Source organism: Ostrinia furnacalis, unplaced genomic scaffold (assembly GCF_004193835.3).
Source record: "Ostrinia furnacalis isolate ACB-3 unplaced genomic scaffold, ASM419383v2 OfSCF0605, whole genome shotgun sequence".
Taxonomy (NCBI): domain Eukaryota; kingdom Metazoa; phylum Arthropoda; class Insecta; order Lepidoptera; family Crambidae; genus Ostrinia; species Ostrinia furnacalis.
In genome coordinates, this window is record NW_021130844.1 from 54,631 (window position 1) to 81,949 (window position 27,319).

The 27,319-nt window shown below is 34.5% G+C and overlaps 2 protein-coding genes across 6 annotated transcripts in view; one reads left to right on the forward strand and one right to left on the reverse strand.

The window, feature by feature from the left end:
- LOC114366248 (serine/threonine-protein kinase OSR1-like) overlaps positions 1-6,770 on the reverse strand; it is a 49,059-nt gene extending 42,289 nt beyond the window's left edge. For 2 of the 5 annotated variants that reach the window (XR_003657012.1, XM_028323062.1), the window contains exon 1: positions 2,827-3,049. Coding sequence is in view for 4 of the 5 variants with exons in the window: in XM_028323062.1 (XP_028178863.1) it covers positions 2,827-2,839 (13 nt within the window). In the remaining variant the exon portion in view is untranslated. Of the gene's footprint in view, positions 1-2,826; positions 3,095-6,697 lie in introns of those variants that run through there. The other 3 variants (XM_028323061.1, XM_028323059.1, XM_028323060.1) reach the window with 3 other exon arrangements.
- Positions 1,337-15,783, forward strand: LOC114366250 (uncharacterized). The gene is made up of 6 exons (XM_028323063.1): positions 1,337-1,436; positions 8,032-8,232; positions 10,167-10,235; positions 10,714-10,848; positions 12,622-12,695; positions 15,596-15,783. Exons 1-6 carry the CDS (start codon positions 1,410-1,412, stop codon positions 15,687-15,689), a joined length of 600 nt encoding a protein of 199 aa, XP_028178864.1. The 5' UTR covers positions 1,337-1,409; the 3' UTR covers positions 15,690-15,783.
- Positions 15,784-27,319: the final 11,536 nt, after the last annotated feature.

Below are 27,319 nucleotides of genomic sequence, written 5' to 3' on the forward strand. Positions count from 1 at the left end.
GGGGGGGGGAGGTGGTTAATAATTTGCAAACAGATCCCTAAAGTGAAAAATAGTCTTAGAAACCCTAAGCCATTTTAAAAGACCTATTCAACGATACTCCACACGCACCGGTTATCGTTACCGTAGGTACTTACCGTTAAAGTTAGGTGGTGCAACTCAGCCTTAGTATTTACAAATGCAGTCGGAGGCATTAATGACTAGTTTTTTGTTGGTTATTAAGTATTTGAACTATAAAACTATTTTTAATACGAGTAATAGGTATATCACAAAATCTTTTTCAACTGAAGTCTTCTGCCTACGTAAAACCATCTCTGTGCTAAAATTCGCCTAATAACAAACATTAATTAATTTTCGAGGATTCGTTTTAGTCAATGAGTGGAAAGGGTGACCTTTTTAGATAAAAGAAAAAATAGCAATAAGTATTTTCTGAAATTAAATTAATACTGTTAATAAATTAAAATAGAGTAATATATCTGGACCTTTTATTTTAATTTCCATTGGTTTTTTGTCCTCTGTGATATCGCCGGGAATAATCAAAGAGAGTACCGCGAGATAACGCCGAAGTTAATCTGCCCGTTGTTAAATCAGTCCTATTAATTGAGAAAATTAATATTTTTTTCACGTTGTCATAATATGGACGTTACTATTTTATTTATTTATTTTTATTTTATTTTGCTTTATTAGCGAAACAAACAGTGGTATTTAACTTTCTTTACACCATTTATATGTTTGCGCATACAATAGCTGAGAATTTTATTATGAATACTTAGACTTTTTTTACTTTACTACCAAAAATATTGGGATATAGGTAATAAAGCTAAATTCAAAGACAGCTAAATTCTGACCCCTCTATCAAAAATATTGATAGTCTTGGATTTTACATGCGGACTTTAGTTTGTGCGGATTCTCCTTTTATGACTAAGATAATAAGTACCTACTTATTGTGCCAATGTTCAGCAGTCATGGACGTCCTATTTTTATTTTATTTTTATTTATTTATTTATAATCTGCTTGAAGGCTTACAGATAGTCCAACGCGCCAACAAGTTATACAATACAGATAATTTATAATATCAATTTTAATATGGCTGAAATGATGATGATGATGACCTACTTATTGGGGAATTAGTCGGGTAACTTGATTCTTTCTGTGTTATTGATAGTGCCAATTTCGTTAGGAATAGAGGATACTAAATAAAAGGGTTATCCAAAAAAGCTGTTCCACAATATTCTCATTCCAAATATCTGCGTCACATTTTTATGAAAACACTCGGACAAATGTAATTGATTGAGATTACACCTGGTATAAAAGGGAGGCGAGGTGGTTAAATCATTCACAAAAACCGAACAACCCGGTTCGGGCTCATTCAATTTAGAAGAACAATTATTTGAAATAGTTTTATATTCACCATGGTGTCTGTATACTGCGTGGTAAAGGTAAGTAAAGTGCATTTTATATTAGCTATTGTCACATTTCATACGCAATGTCAGGTATTTTGGGTATGATTAGTAAAAGAAGTGCTCGTCATTAAAATACGTGATTAAAAAATTCAACACATATTTATTATAACAACTAGATACATAAAGTTAGTGAGTGAATAGTTGAAAAAAATGAAAAATGCTTTCCTTTCCATGAGTTGTTTAACATTAAAGTTTCCTGTTAAAGTTTTAGTCATGATTATTTTATTATCATGAGTCATAATCTAATACTACTGACTCGCGAGGAAAATTTTAATAGGATGTATTAAATAAAATTTGGATTTGTTTTGATATTTAAGAATAATAGTAGGTACCTAACTACGACTCTTCCATGTGTTGTAAAGGTTGGGTACAAAAACCTTCCGAATAATATTCACACACAATTTTTTATTAATTTTACTTTATTTGGTGTTCCTATTTGTCAGGGACACATCAGCACAATAGGTAATGCTGATGCTGGCCGATTTGACACTAAGGCTGGTTTGCACCATCTTACTTTGACTTTGACTAATGTAAAAAATATGTCAAACTCCATACAAAAAACACCGGTTATAGTTATAGACGGTTAAAGTTAGGTGGTGCTACTCAGCCTAAGTTTAAGTAATGCAGACCAACCCATGTGGGTGCATCATCCCATCATCCGTAATGTAATCGAACACACATAGGTACACTGTACCTACAGTTATTGTATAAGTTTAGCCATTGCTAATCAAAAATCTACATAACTTTAACATACAAAAAAAATACGAAATTCAAAGAATAAAGACAGCCTGCTGAACTTGTCGCCTACTTATTGTTTGCGGGTCACTGTCAAGTCATACTCGTGGTGTTCGTGCTAAGTTTTTGTCAATCTGACCTTCTTGTAGACCCCTTATTAATAATAATGTGAGCTGTGACCTGAGTAAAACTACAGAATAAAACTAGTACCTTACGCAGTAGAACCAATGTTTTAAAGATATTGAAAACCTTACTAACATGATGTAACTAATATGTTTGTTGATAAATTGTGGTATTTTTTTATACATTTGTATATGTATTTTCGATGCCAATGCAGTAGCGACGAACGCTGTTACGATTTTGTTCAACTGCCTCATAGTTTCGAAAGCTTATGGACTCGAATGATCTACTTACTTAGTCATGAAAGACGCTATATGTACTTACTTACTGAAAAACATTTTCATTTTCACAAATAGGTAAATCAAAGTCACCAGCATTCGAAGGCAGTGTAAAATGAACTTTTTCTTCCTGATGGATGTGCAACTGCACATCAGGCATTTTATACAAGTAACAAAGAACTCTGTACCTCACTATTTTCTTAAATACCATTCTTAAACTTCTGAGCTCTTACCTGCTTCCAACATAGTTGACAGTGAAGATCCCCTTCTCTGGAACGGGTTCCATCTTGAAGGTCCCACGATGTTTCCTTCTTATCTCCATTTTGTTTAATCTGTTAAAATGAATTTCCGACTGAGTTGACATAGTATTTATTCATTTTCACTGTATTTCAAATCGCACTAACTCACTACTCACTCACTAACTACACAAACTGTTACAATTTTCATGTTTTTTGGATTAAATAAATTTAATTTACATTAATCAATGTTGTAAAGATTGACGTTTGCGTTTATACATAATATATTTCTAAAATTACCTTCTGAGACATTTGAAAGCAATCTAATGTGGGTAATTTTCGAGATCCTACCCACAAAACTATTTAAAACATTTAGCTATGTAAAAACCTAGTGCCCAGATCAAGCACCGGCCGGCAACACCACGCACCATGGTTATCGATGCTGTATTATCAAAGAAATGCTATGAAATGCGCCATAAACGATTTCGCTCCGCTATTGGTTCCTTACCTACTTACTTACTTAATGTTTTACTCTTTTCATTATTAGCTATTGTTCTAACATTATGTAAAGAGATTTCTTCGACCTAGTAACATTGTTATGTATGATTAAAAACACTTTGATTAGCTCAGTTAGTGTAGGTATAAATACTAGACTATAGTCTCATCAGTCAATTTGGTGAAAAGCTAGGCCAGCCACTTTATGTTTTTTTTTAAATAACAAATAAATGGAATAACTACTCACATAATACGAGTATAGAAGCTATACAGGATTTCATATTGATTAAGGGTGGATTCGACCAAACATGAGTAGGTAAATATTAATCTAAATATAATACCTATATAACTCAAAGGTGACTGACTGACTGACTGACTGACATAGTGATGCCCACCATAATTATGTATTTTTTTGTACTTTCGGCCAAATCGGAGTTTATTTATTAATTGTTCCAAGCTTAGCACAAGGCACAACTTTTCTGAACGTGTGCCATGAAGCTTATTTTAGTATCAAGTGACGTACAGGCTATCTTACGGTCCCCTCTCGTACTATTAGTAGGATAACCAAGTGATCCCCTATCTTATGGGAAACCGACCGCGATTGAACGTTGACCAAACTGCAAATTGGATGCTAAATATAGCCGACAATAGTTATTTACAGGAAGCCGGTAGCGGGGTCTCTGCGACCCGCTTCGGACCGGACACGGCACTTGCTGGAAGTGATTTATGCTTACTTTACCACATGATAAAGAGGCCGCCATTTTCCATATTGGGTTAGTAGTAGTTTCGCACGATTTTCCTTCGCACCCGTTTTTAATACTTTTATTTATTTATTTAAAATCTTTATTGCACACATAAAAATATAGTGGTACAACTTTTGATAAATCAGGGCAGGTAGGCGACCTACAAAAAAAAATTATTGAAAGGGGACGTTTCGCACATTATTCGTGCGAAGGAAAATGGTGCGAAACTACTAGGTAACCCTCCATATTGTATAGTAATAAACTGCACGGTACCTACACGTGCAATGCAACACCAGGCCTGGCTCACTCCGCGCGGTACATCCGATAATTACCTACAGCGGAGCGCCCCGCCGGCGGGTATTATATCAGTCGAGTGTCACGCGCACGCCCGTCGGGACTTGATGTTTTGCCTTTAATAAATAATTTCTTTTGAATACAATTTATGATGTTTTAAGAATTTTATCGTTAAAATATTAACTATTACCTTTCCGTGTAGGTAAATGAAACGGAAGAGTAACATCGATACACCAAATTACGACAAGCTAGTTCTTTTACCATAATGCATAGGTACCCCAACAATATTCAGTAAAAAATAAATTGTTGCCAAAGTACAGCGAGTAACATTAGATTAAGTTTGTGCAAAGCCAAATACAAATATGATTTTCGGGTGATGCCTCTCGTTCTATGATGTAGCCGTTTCGTGTGCGTAGTAAGTAGGTAGGTATGATGTCATTCTTTCTTCTGTGATAGTAGGTATGTTTAATTTATTTGTCTTATGTTAAAATAGGTATGAATGAAGACATTGTATTAAAATAAGTACTTTTTTATCCTAAGTAGGTATATTTAAAATGTTATTTTTACAAAGGTAAAATAACACTAATACTTACCTACATACGTACCTCATTACAAATACCTAAGTAGATTAATTCTATTTTTTCACTAGACAGCATAGCAACCCTAGCAGCGTAAGAAGAGTTCAGAGGCACGCGATAGAAAGAGACAAAACTTGTAGGTGAATAAAATTGTAGGTACGTAGTGCTGTGCGAGCTGAATTCCACTGTATCGCGTCGTAGCAAGACTCGCATTTATTTAAATCGTCTTGCGGAGTAATCCTTCTGTACCTGTACTATTACTTATTCTGTGGCAACACAGAAAGGTTATTTGAAATAAAATTAAAAATATTCATTTCAATCGCAACAAAGTTAAAATCAGCTCGTAAAGTAGGTAGCTTAAAGATACATATAATAATAGGTACTCGTACTGGGTTACCTACACCATATCGAATTACAAATGATCGCAAATCAAAATATCGAACACGTTTCATCAAACGATCAGATTATCGAACGATCAAAATATCGAATGCTCAAAATATCGAACGTTCAGAATATCGAATTTACAAATTTAATGATCGAAGGATCAAAATATCGAATGATTAAAATATCGAAAGTCGATCTTACGTTGCATAGTAGGTAAGTATAATAGAAAGATGGAGGTAAGGGTTCCTTGTTGACTATGGTACCTACCCAAAAGTGGGAAATTAAAAAAATGTGTTTAAGAATTTATGTTTTATTTATATTAATGGTATGACATTTACTTAATTAAAACCTGTAAATTGATTTTTCGATATTTTAATCATTCGATATTTTGATCGTTCGATGAAACGTGTTCTATATGTTGATTTTCGATCATTTGTAATTCGATATGGTGTAGGTAACCCACTCGTAGGTACCTACTCGTACATCACTTTTACGTTTTAATTTTTAACATTAACCCTTCCACTGCCTCGGGACAAAAATATGGACCAGAGGTCTGAGAAACCTTTCCCACGAGCAATTCAGTTTTGCGGGATCCACAGTACTAATGCAGGAAAACTGTACCTACTGTCTCCAAATTCGAACGAATCGGTTTTTTCCGGACACATGAAACGGAATGTTCGTGTGATTGATTATTACGTGTATTAAATCACGTTCACACTACACGGGATCCTTCAAAAACAGTAGGCAAAAAATGGATGTCTGCGTCAGTAAGAAAGAGCCCTGAGATTAATTAAGTAGCATCAAAAAAGGACTCCAATACTCACTAAGTCGTAAACGATAGGTGCATAATAATGTGTGATTACAAGATAATTCTCGAAAATACAATACCTACGCATTACATTACAATACAAGCATAAACTGCCGCCGAATCTAGTTTTTGTTACAAATAGGTACTTATCTACTATGATGAGCGAACAAATAACTGCAATTACTTACGTAGGTAGAAAGACGGCTGCATTGCTGATTAGTCACAATTAGCGAGTAAGTATGTACCTACCTAATACTGTGGCAGGATTAGGTAGGTACGGTATTACACATCCAATCCACATAACACACAATCACTTATCTGTTTTATCATAGTAAAATACTATACTTAGTTGATAATTATTTTTAAATGTTTGGATAGATTACAATTCTTATTATAAAAAGTTAGGAACTGGAGGTGGTTTACCTGCCGAAGTAAAAGTGTAGATTAAAAATAAAAAGTTAACAGCCTCAGCAACTAAGTAAGTATTTTGTTTATCAAATATCGACATCCTAATTCTTAGTGAAAGTTCAATCATGCAATCTAAATTGAATTAACACTGTTCTTACCTATCAAAATGCAACCTAATAACACTGATCAAGATTAACTTAAGGCCTAATTCTAAATCGTCACGATATCCCACCACTTTTACTAAACACGAGACAATGCCATCGCGTTCCTGTGATACGTATGAGTAAATCGGCTGCAGTTGTAGTCCCGACCCACGCCACGGGCGAAGTTATCAGGGATTGCCAATCACAGTTCGTTACCATCAATTGAGTTTTGCATCTTTTGTTCCGCATGTGTCAAAGTAAAGGACGCCCTCTTTCAATAACAATAAACTCCTTTGGAAGATTTGATTCCAATTGAATTATTAAAATGAATGCTGGGGCCAAATACGGTCGAAGACAATTGACTTGAAGTAGGTAGACTTTAATCAAATTCAATAACTTTATTCCACTAAAGTACTTATCTGCGTAAAAACTTTATTTTTAAATTAATTATTTAGGTATTTACTCAACTGAAATCAAAGTTATGAAATTATCAGTACCTACTGAAATTAACATTTTTTAAAATTTTGATGATGATGACATGCGGCAAGTTGGATTTTTACTGAAATCCTGAAAGAGGAAAAAGGAAAACAAAATGTTCGTAATCCCTGATCTGTAGCAGAGGCTGAGTTCTGAATGAATGACAATCAGAGCGTTTGGTCACTCGGGGCTCGCGGGCAATCAACGCTGACTACGAGTCGAGCACGCCGTTGTTACTACAGACACCCTAAAGACTGTTTTGTATAAACAATAACGACTAGTTTTACCATTTGCTGATACTCCATGATAGAATAAGTACTGTAGATAGAAAACACCCATACCAATACAAGCAAAAATGTTCATGCACACAAATGTGTGTGCGGGAATCGAATTAGCGATCTCTCGGCATAGTAACGCGTTATGAACCACTACACCAAACGGCCGATTTTAACTAAGTAACTTACTAACATTGGGAATATAATGTTTAAACAAAAATATCTTCAAAGGTTTGAATATTTAAATCCGCTGGCTCATTGTAAACCAGACGAGAGAATAATTAGGATCGAAATGTCATGTCAGTAGTAAGTACTTTTCAGGAACTTGTAACTACGCCATTCTCACTGCGCCATATAAAGATATAATATATTTACCTGAAAGCGCAAGCTTTTTTTTTTGTAATGACCGCTGCGAATATTTCCGTTTATCTGCAGCTATTACGCATTACTTGTAAGAGAAAAAACTGTTTCATATGCACTCAGTATGGATTTATGTATTATGTAAAAGTGTCGCGCACGAGCCAAACTGCGTCATGGAATTTGATACCATATTTTAATGAGACATTGATAAACTTGACACGTATTTTATTTATTCAGGTCCTCTGCATTTGCCTGAGTTTAGCATCATCATCAGCTCACAGCTCGAGCGATGACTCGGTTCGGGACTTCATCGATCACGAGCTCCGTATCCCCAACCCTGACAAAGTGCTGAATTCAGTGCTCGGCCGGCTGCAGAGGAACCGGCAGCAGGAGCTGGAGCAACGCCAGCAGATATATGATGAAGACTGCGAAAAACAGGTATTGTGTATTAAATGACATATACTAAGATTAAAGCTCCCCAACACCACCTCCCAACCTGATCCTCATATATCCTGTATTCCACCCCGGTTTATTTTTTACCTAAACGTTTCCTACCTTTTCTCCCACACCGTTGTGGCTAAGGGGGCGTCCATAAATTACGTGAGGCTTTTAGGGGGGGGAGGGGGTCAACAAAAACCTCACTAAAACTCACGTGGGGGAGAGGGGGGGTCTCGGGAAATATCACGTATTTTTTCCACAAAAAATAGAGAAATAGAGTTTGCCAGAAAACTGGGTTAAATCTTAAGTAAATAAATAGGGACGTTTCCTGGGTAAAAAAGCAAGAGTTTTAATTAGTCCGTCATTNTAAATTTTGGATTTTTTTAATATCACGTGAGATTTGGGGGTGGGGGAGGGGGTCAGGCAAAATCTCACCAAATCTCACCAAGGGGGGCGGGGGGGTTGAAAAATAGCCAAAATTGTCTCACGTAATTTATGGACGCCCCCTAAACGCAAACCGCGAAAGCCAAAAAAAAAAGCTCCCTAAATCATCTAACCAGCAATCGACTATGTATAGGCCAAATCCTCTCTTTCCTCCGCTAAATTTGAGAGGATCGATTACATAGCTACCTAAATAAACTCCGACAAACGTTACTTCAACATTACGACTCCGACACTACTGCATATCGACATGACTTTACTTCGACGCTACATACACTACTCAGACAAAGGCGTTTATCCTTTGTCGGAGTAACGCAATACCGAAGTAACGTTTGTCGGAGTTTATTTAGGTAGCCCGATTACAAGGGAAGCAGAAATTATCAATGGAGAATCAGCCATAATATCGTATGTTGGCATATGAAGTAGGTATTTCTTTGTCTAACCGAAATTCACGCGGAAAAAGCCACAGAATAAAGCTAGTGGCAAAAAATATTTGCAAAAAATCGTCATTTTCTGGTACTTGTATGTTAATGCGATAACTTGAAATTATTATCTTTAAATTAATAAATATTAATGTAGGTAAATGCGACAGACAAGAATAATAATCTTTTTTTTTATGATTTTCGAAGTACCGTGTGATACGTTTACATTATATTTACTGATTTTTTGTTACGGGGCTTTCATATTTGTTAGCCATTTCTTAATACTTGTAGCCTGTGCTTATTATATACTTTTTGAAAAGTACCTACTCAGGGTAATAAGTATGCGGCAATAGGTACTAGGGCACTATTTAAGTTGTGAGCCTCGACAACATAACGTGTTGTTAGACGACATCTGATACTTTTAATGAAAAGTTTGACATTTTTGACTATAACCTTATTCAAAACTTTTTATCATTTGAGCACGTTTTGTATTATTAACATTGAATTGAAAATTATCTTGACTACAAAAACATGGAATTGACTTGCGGAAATTTTCGCGCGAAGATTTATTATGACTTTCGACGTGGTTAATCAATACAAAACTGAAGCGGTCAGCTAAATTTCACTTTTGGTGATAAAGATCTATCNCATAGTCGAATCGCCATTCGTGACGAAAATGTGAGCTTTTACACGTCTCGTCAAATAACTGACTATTTGAACACTCAAAATATGAAATAAACAGGTCCAACGCTACAAAATTCTTGCTTGGAATCTAAACACTTCTTATGGTACCCGTATATTAAAATTAAATGCGTGAACAGCGATTTATGTAGCCAGAAGCAACTGTCGGTGCGGTCAAAAACCATGCTTTGGAGGTGCCTCAAGCTGAGTGGAAAAAATGCTATGAAAAGTATTTCGAACACATTAAAAAGTACATAAATCATGAAAGACAATACCAATAAACGCAATCAATACAATTTTAATAATAAACTACTTTGTTTTCATAGTTAGGCTCACAACTTAAATAGTGTCCCACGTACTATACCTACGAGTAACTATTGAATTTTACAGATTCTCCCAGAGTACACCGAGTCTCTACAAGAGCCAAAAGAAAGAGGCCTAAGGCAATTAAATGTTCAGGTTAGTTACAATTTAATTCAATTAATCTTTCTTATATACTGTACTTTATTACGGCAAGTATTAAAGCATTTAATTTATTGTTAACTGTTGGTGAAATCTAACACTATAATATACAGGGTGTCCCAAAATTTGCACGTTACACTGACACCAGAGGTAAATAAGCTTAAGACGCATCTAACAAGACTTAAGTAAGTGTATGAATTCCATTTTTAAAAATAACTAATATAAGTCATAATATATCAAAACTCATCAAACTTTTCTATGGACATGAATAAATAAAATTGGTCTTAATAATATCTTAAAACTTATGAAACTTTTCTAAGGACATATTAAGCGTGTTCGATGCGTCTTAAACTCAGCTATCTCCAGTGTTATTGTGACGTGCTATTTTTTGGACACCCTGTATATGTATTTATGACTTGAACATGGAACCTAGTTTTATTTATTTAGTTTTCTGATGAAAACTTATTTGTCGCAGAAACACTACCCTATATGCCATTTGGAGAGGAAGATTAGGAAGCTGAACACTAACGAGTACGAGTACAGGCCTGCGTACTATGAGGAGGTGCGGTGTAGCTCGCCCACCAACGAGGATATGAGTGTTACTAACGAGGCAAGTATTAGTATGAGAGGGGACCGTAAGATACCCTACGTCACTTGATACTAAAATAAGCCCCTTGGCACAAGTTCAGAAAATTTGTGATAAGCTTGAAACAATTAATTAATAAACTCTGTTTTGGCCGAAAGTACGTAAAAATGGCAAAATTATGGTTGACATAATTAATGGGCATGTTTGGCCATATAAAGGTTGGCAGACTAATTTATACTTAAATATCAAGTTGATATCTATCAACTGGCACTATGTTCATCTTTGTATCAGAGTCCGAATAGCTGTCTTTGAGACCTTCGACTTTGACCTGTCGATTTGTTTTATTTTCAGGGAAAATGGTGGCAACAAAAGTTGCGTTAATTTTGGGTCACCTTTTCAAATCAAATGACGTCAAATGACCCGCTTTTTTCCACCGGAAATAGCCATTTTATTTGTAGTTTCGGCCAAATCAGAGTTTATTAATTAATTTAGTGTTCTAAGCTTATAACACAACTTTTGTGTACCTACCACGGATCTTATTTTAGTGTCAAGTGACATAGAGCTGATGGCCGCTGGAGCAGGACAGTTCTTGAGTGGCGACCACGAACCGGAAGACGCGGCGTGGGCAAGCCTCACACTAGGTGGACCGACGATCTGGTGAAGGTCGCGGGAGGTGCCTGGATGCGAGCGGCGCAGGACCGGTCTTTGTGGAAATCCTTGGGGGAGGCCTTTGTCCAGCAGTGGACGTCTTTCGGCTGAAAGGAACGAATCAGCATCACCTTAATAACCTGAAAGAATACAACTGTTGTCCATACGTACCTAAAATATTTTATTAATTATTCTCTAACTCCTTAGCGTTAAGGGCTTCTGCTTTCGAGCACCATCTCATCACCATGCGATCACGACTACTTGATGCAAACACTTAAATAACTTTAGAAACTATACGTAGGTACTATATTGTTCAAAGACTTTTTCTTCAACTCCTAAGCGTTTAGGAGTTGTATACCTTCCATCAAGCCCCAGATTTGAAGTATTTTCATCGATAAAATTGTCCATAGATTTAAGCCTTTGAAGTTTGATCACTATTTAGTGTGTTGTACTAGTTGTAGGTAGATGTTAAGTAAAACTCGAATGCCGTAATAAGACTGACTTTTATTTCCAAAACCAGGGTTCTTATAATCATACCAAATGTATTTCAAATAGTGGGTCGTCAAATGACACGCTGTACCTATAGATTTATTTAAAGTTTTATTTTCAATTCGTCTTTATTTGACTGTACTTTTGAAGAGGTGCGAGTTGACGACAAAAATAATAGGTAAAATCGGAATTTCCCAACTCGCACCAGCTAGCGAGTTTGACAAGTGCGAGTTGACGAATAAGTCAAACTACGACTTTTGATCCATCGTAAAAGTGGTAAAAGTATGTCAGGCATGGAAAGTATAAAATCTTCCAACACCAACTACAAAATTATAAATCATGGTATACACTTAGTCCTAATCAATAATAAATACGTATACGATATTTTTTTATCAAATAGTAAATTATCAAAGAATTTTTACTATTTTGAGAATATTTTATAGTCTATGTTCAGTAGAAAACATTTAGAATTCTAATGGTGAAGCCGAACAATTCATATTTTAACAAACACTAAGGCTGGGTTGCACCATCTTACTTTAACTTTGACAAATGTCAAAAATCTGTCAAACTCCATACAAAAACCACCGGTTATCGTTAAAGTTACGGTCAAAGCTTAGTAAGGTGGTGCAACTCACCCTAAGAAAAACTAATATTTTTCAGATATGTTCCAGCCTTGGTTTTTCTTGTGTTCAGTGGAACAAGACCATACATCTGACTAGGAGGCGTTATTCTAGGTAATAATACAAATAGGTACTTTTAATTATATATTTATTTATTACATATATGTATATTTAACGTAATATATTTGTATAGTCAGCACTTTTTAAATAGATATCTAAGATACAAGCAATAAATTTTGCTTATTTCAGGTATCAATTACTTTCGCACACTAACCTTATTTTTATTGAAACCAAACTTGTATGTGTTTAGCCTTAGTTTTTATACAGTAATTTTATTCTTATTTTATACATAACCGTTATATCTTTGATTAAATAGTGTCTTAATCCTCTTGAGGTTTGTCCAGATACATTTTTTTATACAAATAGAATAAATGCGAATGTTACAAAATATAGTAATATTATTGTAAGTTTCATGGAACAGACACGAAACATGTTAAGTCATTTTCATGTTAATGAGTAGGTACCCACGGAAAACATAGGTACTTATTTGTAAGTTGAAAGAGAAACTGAATATTTTCTTTGTAAATATTGAAATATTCATTTGCAGTAGTGTCCGACCGAAACTAGTTTTACGACCGAAACCGAAACCGAAAACGAATTTCGGCAACGGTGTCTATTTCGGCCGAAACCGAAACCGAAACCGAAACTTCCTTACAAGGCTCATATTTTGAGGGAAAAATAAAGAAAACGTTATTATTTTTTGAATTTTTTTACATTTTCTTCCCTAAACTTTGAATTTTTGACGAATTTCAACATCTAACTACTACGTGTGATATATCATTGGAAAGAAGTGAAGCTAGAGATGTTTTCAAGATCATTGGCAATCCGATATCACCATTCATTTTTTTTTTAATCAAATTCTAAGTTGAATTTTTTTTCGTGATTTGTACTTTTGTTAAACTTTGGCGGCTCGTAACTAGCTATCCAATCTCTATCTGGATCTGAAATTTATTTTATCTAACTAAAGACATATTCAATATTAATATCAAATAAAAAAAATGGTTGAAAACACGTGACAAAAAAAATTAAGCAGTTTTCAGGTCAAATTTCGGAAAAAAGAAATTAAAACAAAAATATCGATTAAAAAAAAAGTAGCTCACTTAGGGGCAAATGGGCGAACTTGTATTCTTAAAATGACCTTACCTATACCACAGAATAATAATAAGTACTACGTACAGAAGTTTTACTTCGCGAGGGTATTTAAAAAAATGTATGCTCAATGTCATTAACAATATGGTGTAATTTAGCTTGTCTCAAGAGTCAAGCACCATTTTGTTGACAAACGTCAGTGATCGGTACTGCGCCGAAGCTATAGGGCTGACTTCGGTAAAATGATGTGACGAGAGGTGCCAAACTGCAGAAAATGGCGTAGGAAATACATGATTTAGCATGAATTATCATGAATAACATTAACTACTTATTTACCTCTCAGTGACTTCAGGCAACTTAAAAAGGACCTTCTGTGTTTTTATTATTATTTAGGCAGTTAAATACTGCACAGTATTTAGTACACCATTTTCTTTATTTTTTCCATCATACACAAGAATACGCGTGCGTGAGTCAATGTTCGCTCGTATGTGAGGCCTTGTCGAATAGTTATCATGTAGGGGGCCATCGTGCGTTTTTGTTTTCGATGTAAACTCGCGGAGATGAACAGGCCTGCCTATACACCCACGAAGTTTGTCTAACCTTCCGCCAAACACCCTGTACTATAAATTAAGTATAAACTATGATCGTAATGCATATTCGGTTTCGGTCGTAGTTTCGGCAAGTTTGCCGCCGAAAACGAAACTAAACCGAAACTCGTGTTTTTACCGAAACTCAACCGAAAACGAAACCGAAACCGAACATTCGGTCGGACACTAATTTGCAGCATACATTTTATTTCAGTCTAGCTTTATACCTATATTTAACAGCATAACTAATTTACAATAATTTTTCATATTTATAAAATATATTAAAAGCGTTGAATCGTGAGAGTCGGTACGCTCATTTAATAAAAAACAAATCGGACATTTGCGTATTTTCTTCAATCAAGTTTGACTTCTGGTGCACTTACTCGTATTTTATAAGGTGTCAAGAAAATCCATAAGTTACCTACCAAAAATACCCTTGTGTTACATGTTTGAAACCTTAGCTCAAAGGTTTACATAAGAGATTAGATTGTTTCAACTAAAAAATAATCCGCACACCATTAAGTCTAGGTACGTGTACAATTATGTTTTTTACATTTTCTTTTTCCTCAAAAAGCTGAATTTGAAGGCCAAGTGCGTAACACTACCTTGTTTTTTGTGCAAAACAAAAATGTGGTTTGAGTCTTTTAACCGATACAACACCCATAATGTCGTGAGAGGAGAAACGTACGAACATCAGGCCTCCAAAACCCATCTGGCCAGAGTGGGAAACTCCGGCCTTACTAGCCTCTTAGTAAATTAGAGAGGGTCATCATCCTGTGGTGAAGACTAAATGACTTAGGTATTGATGATGATGTGGGTTTAACTTTAATAATTGATATTGAACGGGAAGGCGGTATACATAAGCATCTTATCTTATCTTATTTAGGGCCGCGCTTGGGCGCAGTGCACGTCGACCCATTGGGATCTTTTGTGCTTCCCTATACCTTACCTAAGCATACGTGGAATGCATTCGTTCTTTCGTTTCAGCCAATTGACGTTCACTGCTGGGCAAAGGCCTCCCCCCTAAGGGCTATATTTCACCGGGACACCATGGCGGCGCAACCAGTCGCCGCTACCAACAAAATGTAGGTATACAGCTCTATAGAGAGTTACTCACCTGGTGTCCGTTTGGTTGCGCAAAGCTGTATACATTTTGTTGGTAGCGGCGACTGGTTGCGCCGCTATGGTGTCCCGGTGAAATATAGCCCTAAGGATTTCCATAACGACCGGTTCTGCATGTACGGAATGTATTCTAACTTAATGTAATTACAATTTCAGTGACTGCTGGGAGACCAGGACCATGGTGATACCAGCGGGCTGCGAGTGCATGTGGCCAGTCCACAGGCTTGGGGACATGACCCTGCACGTATGAGATCACGCTACGCCAACAAATCCCGACCCACGCAGTTTTTGTTAATACAATTATACTTAATTATTTGTTAATTCATTAAATTATTCAGATTTACCATCGAAGTTCCTTTATTTTACAGATCCTCTCCTCCCCATTTAGGTATATTCACACAATAAAAAAAAAGCTTCCGCTCTAGATACATAAGTTTTAGGTACATTTTATATAATTATGTAGATTACAGTACATCTTTTACGATTGGAAGAAGAATCGACTAATTTCATAGCAACAAGTATTTTGTAAAATTACCTACATAACTTGTTAGAATTTTCAAATACGTAATTAATTACCTGTCAACACATACTTCGAAAATTCGAAAATAATGAAAGGAAAGGAAAATACCTACCTACCTAATAATATTTTTTTTTGCTACTGTTAATAGCAGTTGTAGATACATGGCTAATTAGCAGTCAATTATACACTATCAAGGAATTAGGTACAATCGTCCAAATTATATTGTTCTTTACTATACTTGCCTGTAGAGTATTTATTGGTTAATAATTATGTTTGTATTTATTAATTAATTAATGTTTGTAGGACGTAAGTAGGTAAAGATTGAGTGACTACAACTAAAAATACAATATTTATTAATAAATTCCGAAACAAGTAGGTACACACAAAAAGAACATAGAGACGAATTGAGATCCTTCTTTTTTTATGTCGGTTAATAAGCAACTGCCAGGTCTGATTTGTGAGCTCAATACGGCACAATTACCGCCTGACCCTACGCCTTGATCCCAGCCTCACATACCTAATTCATCATTTATTCATTAGCTTTATTAACTCTAGTCACACATGTATGAAGATGTCACATGCCTAGGTAAAACGCCCAAAATAATCCTACATTGTCCTAAATCAATATTCTATCCTACTATTCTGTTCTACTTAAATACTTATTATTATAAATGTGAAACACAGATATCAAAAACTAAAAGATGTGAAAGTTTTCCAAACTGTCAACGCTAAACTGAATTTCAGGCGGGTTAATGCCGCGGGTAAAATACTTTCTGTATGAAAGCCCAAAAAGAAAAGTTAGTTCAGAATATTAAAAGTTGGTATCGAATCACCATCGCCTCGCCATTGCCTTTTAGTGACCCCTCGGCTCTAATTAGAGAGCATCATTTTCAGAATACTGCCACAGTTTTTTTGCTACATATAAAAATTTGCTAATTAACGGGTATTTGTATTAATATGAAAATATTAAAGTCATAGCACTATCATAATCAGTAGCTAGCTAGCGCCTATAAACAATGCTGTGCAACTTCCTCTGAAGCAAAAACCTCGCTTAGCTCTACGATCAGGCGCAATGATAGCACTCAAGGACGCATCTTCACTCACATAATATTTCGGTTCGTTTCGGAAGACTGACACGCTCACATGATCCCTTTAAAAATCGGGATCTCCCTGACACAAATCTCTATTTCATCTAAATCGGTTCAGGCATTTAAGCATGAAAAGGTAACAGACAACAATCTAAGTCACAATGCTAAGAAGCTAGTTGTGTTTTCATATTATTATTGTGTAAGTCGCAACAAAGTTATGGGTCAATTTCCCAAACACATTTTTTGAGCGGCGCAGCTGAAAATCATATGTTTTTTATGACATAGAACTTTGATTTTTTTTTACACGAAAATATGCAGAGGTTCCATTTTGAGGACAACATTATTAATGAGTATTTTCTTTTACAAATTCGACAAAAAATAATTGAACTAAGCGTTTCTAATTTTGGTGCAGTGTCCACATCCTTAATTTCTTACAATATGTATTTTTTTAGCTGAAGATCAAAACAGAACTTAGGGAAAAAGTATATTTTTGGATTATACAATCTATCTATTATCTAAGATTACCAAATTAAGCAAGTTTCCCAAATAACTGTGATTAAGTCACGTCCTTAAGTTTTGTCCGCGAAAAATTTATGATTTTGGTGTCAATAATGAAATAGCTCGTCAGTTTCTTTAAAGATCAAACAGGATTTAAACACTCCCATCATTCGTTAGGTTTAGTACCGCCCCCGCGAGCAGTGACGGCAGACGGGTGCAAGACCTCTGCGTCTTCCCGCCAAAAACGTAAATGTGTTGGTTTTTTTTAAACGGACAACAATTCTGCAATTCTGGTGTCTTTTTGTATAAGATTTCTAAGCTATTCTTTTTAGTTGAATTCCTCGTATAATGTAAAGGAACTGTTTTCATACCNTTATGCTAATATTCTACTGTATTATGTATGTAAAATTAATTTATAATCTTACATAATTACCTATGTTCGTTATTAATAGAAATTATGAAATCCAAATTACCTACATTTATTATACTTACAAATGTTGGTAACTACCCGGACTAAAATAGGTTTGTATTAGTCCGGTCTTAGCACAAAAAACAGGGGTAGGGTTGCAATAATTCGCATACAGCTGAAAATTGGTACGAATGTCCGGAGCACCATTAGAATGAAATGTATTGTGAAAACTAAGTAGTCCCCATGGATCCGACACGTGCTAAAAAAATTCAAGGCCAAAGTTCAAAAATAAGAGATTTGTGATTTTAGGTCAAACGATATGTTTTGTCATAAAAATATGTATGTGAGACAGCGTTTTAGACCGTGCAATTATCTATTAAAATTGTCTTTACACTTTCTCCAAGAGTCATCGGTTCTGAGGTACAATATGAAAGAATTAGTAGACTAGCTTTTGCCCGCGGCTCCACCCGCGTGAACTTTAGTATGTCACTGTAAAGTTTCATAGAAATCCGTTCTGTAATTTTTGCGTGTAAGAGGAACAAACATCTAGACATCCATACAAACTTTCGCATTTATAATATTAGTAGGATCATACAGTTATCTAAATTGTCCTTATCATTTTTCCTAATAGTCACCGTTTATTATGTATAACGATTCGCTCTTGTATAAATAAGTAAGATTTAAAGGGATATTCTAAACGGGAGATATTTTCCTGAAATTATGTAGCTGCAACACAGTGGCTGGAAACATTGCAAGCCAGGCTTAGACAAAGAACATTACTGACAGTTTTAATTTAGAAATCGCTTCTTGTAGCGAACTAAATTATAAACAAAGAAACCGAAAAGTTATTTAGGAATCACAACTACCACGTACCTACTAGTATTACTTAATACAACTTTATTTAGGCAAATATTCACAGAGTTTATTTTTCCCTAAGTCATAACATAATAGCTTTGTTATACCTAGATTCGAATTCATAATAGATCAAAATTTCTGAAATAAGCTTTTTGGTGGACTTAAAAGAATAAAAGGTATTTTTCTGCAATTACTAAAACGTAACACAAACCTTTTTTGTTTTGCTTGTATTTTAGTCACCAGTTATGTCCTGACTTATAGCAATTCTTTAGCTTAGTAGTTCTGACTTTAGCTTAGTAGTTAAGGACTGAAAATTGAAATTCAAACAGTGTGGCGAACTTAATTTTGGAAAAATATTGAATACTTGTAGTACGTAAAAAACCTTTTACAGGTTCTTAACAAAGTCTCGTTTCCGCTCGTACTTAGTCAATTACTAATTGAACTTCGAACAGGGTGGCCACCCACTGAAAAGTATTGTTTACAAAAACTCGCGGCACTGCTGTAAAAGCCAGCTGAAAACAACTTTTGCAGGTTCTCACAAAGCCTCGTTTCCGACCGTTCTAAGTGAACGCCTGAAAGTTGAACTTCGAACAGCGCGTAGCGAACTTTGGCTCAGCTACCGAGATGACATGCCACCCGCGGACCGGCGTAGGCGCAGTCCGCTGCGGAAGACACGCGCGACAGGTCGGTTCTAGTTGGTGCCTCTAACGCTTCTCACTCGTCCAAGTAAGTTCGATTTGCTTTGTTTATTAATTAATTATCTAACTTATAAATATTATCTTTATTACTTAGATCAACGAAATCAATACCTACTGGTAGTAAAATATTTAGAAGATAAAGTTTAAAGATTCTTTATTTCTTTTATTAGAAGAAGAAAAATAAACAGTGTGTTATTTACATTTGCGTTCGCATTACATTTTATTTACGTTCGCACCGATGTGCTTTAAAAACGCATCGGTTTGTAGTAATTAAGTAGGCTCGTACTTCTGATTGGCAATAAAAATAGATATGGAGCTTCAAATAAAGTGAGCCTTACTTTATTAAATTATTTGAATAATACCACAACGTCTTGGAAGTGTAGGGCAAGTTTCACGAAATAAAAGTCTAAGTACGATGATGAAGACCTACTCGTACCAATAAAAAATATTTACACGCTCGTTGAACAGTGTTCACATTTTCATACCAAACGTTCAAATCATTTATTTACATACAGACACGGTACATTAGATGGTAAAAAATAAAATTAATTATATCCACGTGTCTCCCCATGGTATGGCATGTAAAATTAATAAGTAGGTAATTTTATAATATTATTATAAGATTTATGAAATTAAATAACTCAATTTTATCATAGTCATATTATTATTGTAAAACACTGTTTAACAAGTGTGTAACTTTTTGTTGGTAAGGGTGTAAGAAAATACGTAAAGCAAACAAACACAAATTTTAAAATAATTATTTCTAATCGAAAGTAAATATATATAATACTAGCTTTCCGCCCGCGGCTTCGCCCGCGTGGAATTTTGTCTGTCACAGAAAAACTTTATCGCGCGCGTCTCTGTTTCAAAAACCGGGATAAAAACTATCCTATGTTCTTTCCCGGGACTCAAACTATCTCTATGCCAAATTTCATCAAAATCGGTTGCGAGGTTTAAGCGGGAAAGCGTAACAGACAGACAGACAGACAGACAGACAGACAGACAGACAGACAGACAGACAGACAGACAGACAGACAGACAGAGTTACTTTCGCATTTATAATATTAGTTGGGATGTGTATATAAGTATCAAAAGTTTCAATTTTTACTAAGTTATTTTTACTTATAATAAGCTATTTTTTGTTGAATGATAATTTTTATCAGTTTTTAACATCACTTATTGTATAAGAATAGATAGATGTATCTCTACTTCTACTTATTGAATTGTTTGTATTTCAGTAATGGTTAGAAGTAGCTAAATGTAAGTTTACCTCAAAATGTTGTAGTTCGCGTATGTTTACCAACACAGATCACCTTATGCAAGTTGCTAAGGAAAATCTATCTTTGTCTCAGGCTGTTATTGTTTTTTGTACCGATTCCTACATTATTGTTGCGACTTACGACAGATTAATTACCTACTTGGTATAATAACAGATTCGTTATTAACAGTAGAATACCCTATTCAATAACTAGAGAATACATAATTGTTAAGAGGTCAAGTGGAATTAAAACTTTTATGGTAAATATGTAAATTTATTATCACTTTATTGTCAATAAAGTTAAAAATGTGTCAAAACCAAAACAGAAAACTCAATAACAATAAATTTGTTTTAGGTGTGGTATATGTCATAGTGAACTCTGAATTGTAAAGCTTATTAGGAAAATAAATGTAGGTATATAAGTAGGTTCTTATGGTACCTACGACACAAATAGTTTAAACTAACTTTAGAACTTGGACAAAAGTAGGCAAGATTTAAATGCCTTTGGATTCTCAATATGATACTTTTTGCCAAAAGCCAGGAAAAAGGCTTGGTAGCAATAAATAAATTCTAGTATAAAAAATGATAAATTCGTTAGATTGAGTTAATTAATTAAATACATTAGAATAGAAAAGGTGAAGGCTTTTACAAGAAGCTTATTGCGTTTAGCTTTCTTAGCTCATTTGAACCTACTAGTATTAACTATATATTTTAAAGTAAACAAGATAGTAGTACCGTAGTAGAACAAGATCAATAGTAGGTAATTAGGTAACTGTAAGTTGATCAATCTTTTTTTACTTCACGCGCATTGCGAATTTTTTACTGCCAGCGCGAATTATTTTATTTATGCTTATTTAGACATTTATTTATTAAGCGAACTAATAAGTCATAATATTATGTAGGTAATAATTTATGTATACATCCATATTTGATTATACGTACGGTTTTTTTTTTGTTGAAGTTAATCCTTATAATTAAACACAATTTTTAAGAAGAGGATCAATATAATTATATAATTATATCAATATATTGTCGGCCGTTTGGTGTAGTGGTTCGAAACGGACTACTATTCCGGAGGTAGCGGGTTCGATTCCCGCACAGTACAAACATTTGTGTGCATGAACATATTTGTTTGTATTGGACTGGGTGTTTTCTATGTATAATAAGTATGTATTTACAATAAAAAAAGTATTTAAGTATGTTTATATCCGTTGTTTAATACCCATAGTAGGGGAGAGTTCGGTATATTGTACCGCCGGGTAAATTGTACCACCCTCATATTTCGTAAAGTATTTATTGAATGTCTGTAATTGCAACACTCAGCGATACACAACTAAAATCAATTAATATCGGCCATGTGGTTTTTGCCTTGACAATTAACACGTGTGTTTTATTTTGAAAAGTATTTTTTCATTGTTTTCAAGTAACTTTTGACAATACATGTTTAGTTTGTAATTTTGTTAAATTGAATCACAGGGTGTTTCTAATATATTATTTAGAAGCGTAAATTAGTGTGGATTACAATTATTTAAAACATTTTTTGGTATTTATAAGCTATATTTTTTACCGATTTTTTAAAAGCACTATCACCTAGTCGGCTAAATTGTACCACATCAAGTTGTATGGAACTTTACCAAAGGATTATGAAATTTTTTTTAGTAAATCATATTTTGTAATTATAATAGCGTAGTTATGTTTGACTAACAATAAATGAAAGCAAAAGACTGGCAAAGTAGATTAGGTACAAGTGTGCGTTACAATAATTGGAATTACAAAACTTGTACTCAAAATCGTGATAACGTGTAAAACAATATCGATTGTCTATGTTATTAACTACTGTTCCTTTTCGTTTCCTAATTTGTTAAGAATGTATCGTATAATATTTTGCCATAGTTTTTTTATAGGCTTGAAATTTATTGAAATCTAATTTAGTAACCCTGTGGTACAAATTATCGAACCGGTTGGCTAAATTGGACCGAAGCTCTGAACTCGTACTTTGTTGATTTGTGCTAAATATACAACAATCATGTTAATGAATACTTATGAAATAGTAAGTTGAATAATGTATCTTTTATTATATACCATGGACATTAGCAAAAACAAAAGAAAACTATGTGTAAAATGGGATTGAAAAAAACTGGTCCAAATTAGCGGACTCTCCCTTACAAGCTTTGCTTAGTTTGGGACTAGAAGCGCAGTGTAAAATGTCAACAAAAAAAAAATATCATTTAGAATTATCATTTATTTTACAAATCACAATATGGCACGGAAAGGTTTAACGAGCACTAAGTAAATAAGACGTAACTTTAAGTGTCTACGAAGGACATGTAGCGTAAACAAACACAATACAGTAATATGATTATTAAACATCTTTACATAATTACCTACCTCATTACAATTTATTCTACAACTAAATTAACGGGGTCAGGTCAAGTATATTTAGAAATGGTAATACATATAATATACTAATCTTGGCAGAAATTTTAGTAGCACTATTTACTAATATTATTGCAATCAGGATTTCCTCACGTATTAAGTAACTAATGCAACTTTGCAACTTGATACCAATACTAAAAAACCGATTCCAAAAAAAGTTCACTAAAAGGTAGTAAAATATTTTTTTATTCCAAATATTATAGGTACCATAATTGATATTTTTGGACCTCCAACTCCTTAGCGTTAAGGAGTTCTACTTTCGAGCATCATCTCATCATGCGATGACGACTACCTGATGCAAACACATAAATAACTTTAGAAACTATACGTACCTATCATATTTATTAAATAAATTTTCTTCAACTCCTACCTAAGCGTTTAGGAGTTATAATACCTTCCATAATCACCTCATCAACATGAGGTGACAACAAGACAGGTAATACTTGAATAACTTAGAAAGAATATGAAAAACTTAACACGAGCCTATAAATGTTGGAGGTCACGATTTCCCTAGGATCCCATCGTCAGATCCTGACTTGGTGACAATGGGGCCACCTCAGAAGTGTACACTATCGAAACAAAAAAAGAATTTTTAAAATCGGTCCACAATTGACGGAGTAATCGGCGAACATACATACAAAAAATACATACAGTCGAACATAGAACACCTCCTCCTTTATTTTTGAAGTCGGTTAAAAATCCTGTCTACACATTCAAAAAATATTTTGACATCAAGGCCAAAACCTAATATTTTGGATTTCACAACTCTTGATCGTTTGACGGGGTTTGATTCAGTTGAGGGTCATTCGATCGATGCTGTTTACTCGCATATGTATAAAAACAGAATCATCTTTCTTGTTGTTCTTGTCAATCAAAATGACAAAGACTTGTTTATCTGCACCTAAGATTTACAAGTTTGTGTTTGGGTAGGTCATTAATGAGGTTCGATAATCACCAGTTAGCATACCTATCTAGCAGTATTTAGATTCTAGACCCACCTCACACCTCTGATTGGCAATAATGTAAACATTAAGTAACTAATTTAGGATGTTTGTGAACTTATCGTTAAATCTATCTCTATAATTTCTCTAATGGGGTTTCATTTGAGATTAGTTTCACCATGTTTATTGTATTCAGAGCGATAAAACTTCCAGAAAGACATATTTTTCTGTATTTTTTTAACGACCGACTGCTTTAGTTCTAAGAACATAATATTACAAACCAGATAGAGAGAACTTAAAATCGCTTTGGCTAGATAGGAGCTATTTTTCATCAAAACACTTTTACCTTTACTCGTAGCGTTATATGAGTTTCCACAACAAGCTCAATTTGGAAAACTTCTGCATATTTGATGCCGTGATTTTGTAATAATAAACTATTAAAATGAAATAAAAATACTGTCTCTTCAGGGCACATGACTGAAATATCAACTCAAACGAAGAACGTCCAGTTTGATATGCAAGGTTGGCAATAACAAGCGCTCGGTTTTTTCCATAGTGCGGATCAAAAATAATAGACCGGTCAAAGCCCGAAACGAAAGGCTAATAGCTGGTTATGCAACCAGATAAAACGGCAACTTTTCGTCTAGCCCCACAGCACTCGTTCGTTCACCTATTTTTTTTGGGTCCCACGGCGAAATACACCGCACCGTTGCTTCCGATGTGGTGAACGTAAACAACACTTAAATTCTAGCTCCACCGTTGATTTTAAAGTATACGCACCAACTTAATGTGTTTCTAAATTAATTTTTTGGTTTAAATATTACTCAAAACCTTGGGTGGGATATACAGGGTGGAAACGTTAAGTGATCTCACTCGATTATTTCTTAACTATACAAGATATTAAAAAAACTGGTTACTGATCCTGAAAGTGCTTAATGAGCTCTTTCAAACGGTACCAATAATAAGTTACAGAATAAACTGGATCTATCTGAAAATTCAATGTTTCCAGCTTCCATACTAAATGTATGCCAGACACACAATATTAGAAGTGTAATTTTTTTAATTTAATAATAAATACTTAAAATAAACTCGTAAATTGTATTCTTATTTTAAATTATTAATGAAAAACATTGGTTTTAGGCTTTACTTGCTATAATATTGTCAAGAGATGAGTGTCATGACTGTGGTAGTACTAAATGTATGGAAGAAGGAAACATTGAATTTTTAGTTAGATCCAGTTTATTCTGTAACCTATTATTGATACCATTGGATAGAGCTTGTGAAGCACTTTTAGAATCAGTAATCAGTTTTACGATATCATATGTAGTTTTTAAAATAATGTGACTTTACCAAATGTATGGAAGCTGGAAACATTGAAGTTTCGGATAGATCCAGTTTATTCTGTAACCTATTATTAATACCGTTTGATAGAGCTCATGAAGCACTTTCAGGATCAATAACTAGTTTATTGATATCTTGTATAGTTTAGAAATAATCGAGTGAGATCACTTATCGTTTCCACCCTGTANAGTTTATTGATATCTTGTATAGTTTAGAAATAATCGAGTGAGATCACTTATCGTTTCCACTCTGTATTCTGGGAAGTTTTCATAAAATTAAACAGTTTTATATGCAGAACAAGGTAGCTTGTTTTGCATACTGATAAACACCTGATGTAGGTGAGATGCAGTCTAGGATGACACAAATGTGTCCTAGTATTACACATAGTGCCTATTCACTCATGTCTTGAAAAGGCCCAGATTAAAGTGCACAGTGAAACTCTATGCCAAAGTAGGTAATATCATTTATTTGCTGTGAATTTCGGGTTAGTAGTAGTTTCGAACGATTTTCCTTCGCACGAATGTGCGAAACGTCCCCTTTCAATAATACTTTTTTTTAGTAGTAATCGCATACTACTAGTTCAAAAAAGAGTCGATTCGCACGCAATTTTAATACTTTTAATACATCCGGGCGAAACGCCTACTAAAAAAAAAATATTATTGAAAGGGGACATTTCGCACATTCGTGCGAAGGAAAATCGTGCGAAACTATTACTAACCCTGAATTTCATGATACGGAACCAGATAACCGATTCACAACTATTCGGGGTTGCCAGATTTGGCAACCATTAATTAGTTATGTCTTGGTTTATTTATATCATGGACAGAAAGTCCATTACATATGCAACTGCTTGTTATTAATAATTCTTAAATTAAAAGTGAATGCTCATAGATTGATCTAAGAACTAAAAACTAAAACTCATGAATAAGTGACAAGTTATTTGTTTTCGGAAGTATTAATAAACTTCGTGTGACCAAACATTCGAAGCTTTCTTTAAAAACTTTAATGTTAATTTTAACATATTGATGATGATTAGTGATTTTCTTTAATAACGACATAGGAAATCTGTTTTTTCTGCGCTCTAGATATGGCCCTATATCAATACACACAAGCGGTGACACCACGTATTGTCCCGGAGTAAATATTTGATTCGCTCATTTGGCTATCAGTTTCACAAGTACATATGTGCTTTAGAACTATGAATTGAAGACTTAAAGGTGCCTAGGAATTGAGTATGGGTATTAAGAAATGAATCTTAGATAATATAGAGTAATCTCAGGTATCAACTATTAGCGCTAATATGATAAATAGCAGCTTCAGTAGGAACTACATAATTGATGCTATTATACTTGACCATCTTTAAACTGTTTGTAAATAGTTACAATAACAGCTGTTAGTTCACCTTGTATAGACACTAAAGAGAAAAATATAAGTCTCTGAAATTATTTATTAAAGGTGACACACCAACCGACCCAAAGCACTGCATAGAAAAGACTTAAACGAGCTAGCGCACAAAAAAAATTGCTAAAACTCACATAATAATCTAGATAATCAAGTAGCTTCTGTTTCTATATCTAATTATGGACTAAAATTACAATTTGAATTTTGATGTAATAACTAATTATATGATCAAACGAACTTACCAAGTGAAGTTCGATCTCAATTATCCTGTTTTCGCCGAAGAGATTTATTTTACCGTGTAGTACCCCTGTACGACAAGCCAATCCGCACACAATATTCAGCGTAGTAGTAGTAAAAAACAAAAGAGCGGGCAACCCCACCCCTACCACGCTGTGGGCTCGGTGTCCGAGCGGTCTCATTATATTTAGAGAAGAG